This window comes from Drosophila eugracilis, unplaced genomic scaffold (assembly GCF_018153835.1).
Source record: "Drosophila eugracilis isolate 14026-0451.02 unplaced genomic scaffold, ASM1815383v1 contig_1346, whole genome shotgun sequence".
In the NCBI taxonomy this organism is placed as follows: domain Eukaryota; kingdom Metazoa; phylum Arthropoda; class Insecta; order Diptera; family Drosophilidae; genus Drosophila; species Drosophila eugracilis.
The window spans coordinates 1-4,592 of NW_024572146.1; the positions used below are offsets into that span (position 1 = coordinate 1).

General features: G+C 38.1%; 1 protein-coding gene across 1 annotated transcript; it reads left to right on the plus strand.

Moving 5' to 3' along the window:
• Positions 1–107: 107 nt before the first annotated feature.
• LOC108115411 (organic cation transporter protein-like) lies at positions 108–2,294 on the plus strand. Its single transcript, XM_017226848.2, has 6 exons — positions 108–250; positions 564–720; positions 790–1,048; positions 1,107–1,518; positions 1,580–2,086; positions 2,147–2,294. Exons 1-6 carry the CDS (start codon positions 108–110, stop codon positions 2,292–2,294), a joined length of 1,626 nt encoding a protein of 541 aa, XP_017082337.2.
• Positions 2,295–4,592: the final 2,298 nt, after the last annotated feature.

Below are 4,592 nucleotides of genomic sequence, written 5' to 3' on the forward strand. Positions count from 1 at the left end.
AAGTTAGGGAAACTAGCGGCCAGAATAGCATATATACCAACTGCTACAGCCCTTCGCCGACATCAGTCTTCTTTTTGCGATCGACAACAACAGTTTCTGGTGCCAAAATGGATCTTCAGAGGGTCCTGGAGAAATGTGGAAACTTTGGTCCATATCAAATCCTTCTGCTGGCACTCTTTGGATATGCAAATATAGTGTCCTCGCTGCACTACTTTTCCCAGACAATCATTAGTTTTACACCTTCGCACAGGTGAGCGGAATAATAGCTATAACATTTATCAAAAAAAGATAAAATTGAATTCAATTGAAAAAGTTAAACAAGTATTTTTGGTATAAAACATTTCTCTATATTATCATCAAGCTAATTGATCTATTAGGTAAACATATTTATACCCCTTACTTGTAGAATAAAAGGGTATATTTATTCCTCGGAAAATACGTAACAGGTTCTACCTGTTCCCACCTTATAAAGTATATATATTTTTGATCAGAATAAAGTTCGTAAAAAGAAAAGTAAAAGAAAGAGTTGATTATGAAAATATTGACTATTTCCGATCTTACAGGTGTTCCCCACTAATAGACGGATTCAATCCGAATTCTACTTCCTTGCTTACCTGTAACGTTATCCAATTCGATGAAGATCAGTCCTCTTTTCGGGATTACAAGTGCACCTCCTGGGATTTCGGAAAAGAAAGCGATTACGAGAGTGTAACCACAGAGGTATGTTTCAGCCTAAAAGTATACAGCGCTTTAACGACTTAACACTCCCGTTCCGAATATTGAATACAGCTCGAGTGGGTCTGTGATGATGCATTTAAACTGGCAGTAGGTCAATCCTTCTTCTTTATTGGATCAGCCCTAGGCAGTATATTCTTTGGCTATTTAGCTGACCGGATTGGACGGCTGCCTGCCTGCGTTTGGTCAACTTTGACAGGAGCCTCTGGAGATTTCTTCACCTCCTTCGTGGGAGGTCTGCCTTGGTTCTCTTTTACACGCTTCATATCCGGTCTCTCGATGGATACCCAATATGTTTTAATGTACATTTTAGGTGAGTACATTATCCTGGAATACGTTTTATAGTATATAGATTTTTTCTATCCTTGCAGTTTTCGAGTACTTAAGTCCACAGCATCGAACCTTTGGTTTAAACATCATTCTGGGAATCTTCTACTGCTTTGGTCTAATGATATCCCCTTGGATAGCAATTTGGCTGGGCAACTGGCGCAGTTACCTATGGGCGGCATCTCTTCCTGCCTTGGGAATGCTCCTGTTCCCCGTTTGTCTCCACGAAAGCGTGGAGTGGTTGTTGACAAAAGGAAAATTTGACACGGCAGTTAATAATTTAAAAAGTGTTGCCAAATTCAATGGACGTCAAGTGGATGACTCTGATTTCGAGGAGTTCGTAAAACATTATCGCGAAAAGCTAAGCAATTCTCAGAATAAATCCACAGACACCTTTATGGGCATGCTAAGGACTCCAAGACTGAGAAAGTTTACAATAATACTTTTGCTAAAATCGTAAGTTTATTCATGGAAATACATTTTTCCTGTATCTAACTCTTTTTAAAACATTCCCTAGAATTATCGTCGCAATGACTTTCGATATTCTAAGTCGCAATGTGGAAGGCATGGGAATATCACCTTTTAAACTTTTCTCTTACTCCGGACTCTGCTACCTACCAGCCGGCCTTACAATAATATTATTCCAAAACAAGATCGGACGAAAGGGCATGGCCTGCGCCTCACTTTTTGTTGGAGCCATTATTACGGCAGCCACTGGATACTTGGTGGCCACTCTGGACTCGGCAGATTACTCTGTCCTCTTGGGAATCATGGTGAGTCTTGGAAGATACGGCGCGGTAGTGTCATACGATTCCGAGTGCCAGTATGCAGCAGAGATTATACCAACAAGTGTTCGGGGAAGAGGAGTAGCCAACATCCATGTGGTCGGCAATGCCTTTGCCTTCTTCAGTTCCTACATCATTTACTTGGGGACTTTCTACAAGCCACTGCCTTCGCTTTTGATTAGCTTTGTTCTCTTGATTGGCGGCTGTTTATGTCTGGCCCTTCCAGAAACTTTGCATAAGTATGTCTTAAGGTATTTAATATCCCTTAGATTTAATAATAAACAAAAAATCTTTTGCAGACAACTCCCACAAACTCTGGAGGAGGGCGAGGTATTTTCCCAGGGCGAGAAATGGTACTTCTTCCCCTGCTTTTCGCGAAGACAAAAAACGATTAAGCCTGAATCTCAGTTGGAATCAGCCAACGACACTACAAACTATATTGAATAAAAGTTTATTTATGTTTGTTTTCGTTGTTTATAAAGAAAAATACAAATAATATTATATAAAAACATGCTGGCTGGTATCTTAATTTTTATGGCTAGAAGTTAAAAGGATATAAATCGTAGGTATTATTAGAAAATTGTCGGTGAGTTTTGTTTGAAGGGTATTTATTAGCTCTGACTTTTCTTTTAACCCTAAGCTGAGATACCACTGGCAGTTAACAGTCTTGGATTTGAATTGTTTTAACTTTACCTTTTAGAAATATTTTTTTTTAAAAATAAAGTCGATGGTTCGAGACTCTTAGCTACACACCGAACCATAAAACACTAAAAATAATTTCATATTATTCTTTTCATTGCCTAAATACAGATGACCATTGGGAAATACGAGGTGTGTTCAAAAAGTAAGGTGACTCTTCAAATTTCGCGAATTTCAAATTTTTCGATTATCGATTTTTTTGTTTTGTTATATTGGTACACCTTCCCTAACATCTTCGGTAACCAAGTTTCAATGGAACATCCTCTTTTGTTTGGTTGTGAGAGGCGTAAAGTTACAAGTTATTTTTATGAGCTCGGCGATTTTTGCTATCGAAAAAAATATGTTTCAAAGGATTTGGATTTTTGGCCAAAAACAACACCACAATAATGCCTCAGCCACCATATTCACCGGATTTGGCCCCATGTGACTTTTTCTTGTTCCCAAAACTGAAGATAATCGAAAAATTTGAAAAATTTGAAATTTGAAAAGTCACCTTACTTTTTGAACACAACTCGTATAACTTCTAAAAGGTTTCGATAATCGAAAAATTTGAAATTCGCGAAATTTGAAGAGTCACCTTACTTTTTGAACACACCTCGTATAATCTTCCTTGAGTTCATATTATATGTGCTTTTTGTTTCTTAAAATTCTTAGGTATTAATACATCTGCATCCCAAGTTGAGTCATTAAGGGAAATTACAAACTCAATTTAATAAATGTATTAATACATTAATGACTATTCAAATAAAATAAAAGAACACAAATACTGTCTTATTTACTGTCCTCTTAATTTTTATGGGTAATAGTAGAAAGACATGAATTACCGATTAAATTATTTAGAAAACATTTCCGATTTCATCCTTTCTAATTGCATTTCTAGTACTTGAATTTTTATGTTAGCTGAAATTTAACGAAATTTCATCGAAGTTTCTAGTCCTAAAGCTACAAATAAGTAAAATGGATTTTAATCTAAAGATAAAGATATGAAAACTTCCTTTAAACCTTGCCCCTACTGAGAAATTTGTTTAAACAAACATATCTCTTGTTACCTTGCGAAGAACTAATATATGTTTGGGACACCTGTCTGATGATATTATGTTGTACCATAATATATTTTTATACCCGTTACTCGTAGAGTAAAAGGGTATACTAGATTCGTTGAAAAGTATGTAACAGATAGAAGGAAGCTTTTGCGACCCTATAAAGTATATATATTCTTGATCAGGATCAATAGCGAAGTCGATTGAGCCATGTCCGTCTGTCCGTCCGTCCGTCCGTCCGTCCGTCCGTCCGTCCGTCCGTCCGTCCGTCCGTCCGTCCGTCCGTCCGTCCGTCCGTCCGTCCGTCCGTCCGTCCGTATGAACGCTGAGATCTCAGGAACTATAGCAGATACAAAGCTGAGATTAAGCATGAAGATTCTTGAGGTCCCGGGACAGCGCAAGTTTATTACAGCATCCTGCCACGCCCACTCTAACGCCCACAAATCGCAAAAAACTAAAATTGCTGAAATCTCAGGGAACTATTGCAGTTAGAAAGTTGAAATTCAAAAAGTATAATCTTTAGATGGCGCGCATCTTATAGTGGTACTACTATTCGGCCACACCCACCCATACGCCCACAAGGCTCAAAAGACGGTTTTCGGATTTTCTGGAAAAGCTGATATCTCGGTAACTATAAGAGATAGAAAGTTCGGATCAAGCATGTATGTTTCTATAATGCTCCCAATGCGAATTGTTTTCCAATCACGCCACGCCCACTCGAACGCCCACAAAACCCGAAAAGCCAAAAATGCAAAAATCTCGAAAACTATAAAAAGCTACACAATTTTGCTTAAGAACACGTATTTAGGAGATGCCTCTGCAACTTGCCACGAAGTTGCATCCGGCCACGCCCACTCTAGCGCCCACAAACCGCGGAAAACTGTGGAGTCTATAATTATTATGAATGCCTTCGTTTGACCTTTTGCAACTTTTTTTTGCATTAATCTATCGACTTACCAAAAGATTTTCAAATCGGAACATTATTATGCTATTTATGAAATTAAGG

What these genes read in the sequence shown, in the direction of transcription:
- LOC108115411 (XM_017226848.2), top strand. Translation starts at nt 108, where the DNA reads ATGGATCTTCAGAGGGTCCTGGAGAAATGTGGAAACTTTGGTCCATAT. An exon ending in ACGAGAGTGTAACCACAGAG is followed by an intron (nt 721 to 789) that starts GTATGTTTCAGC and finishes TATTGAATACAG; the next exon opens with CTCGAGTGGGTCTGTGATGA. An exon ending in CTTCCAGAAACTTTGCATAA is followed by an intron (nt 2,087 to 2,146) that starts GTATGTCTTAAG and finishes AATCTTTTGCAG; the next exon opens with ACAACTCCCACAAACTCTGG.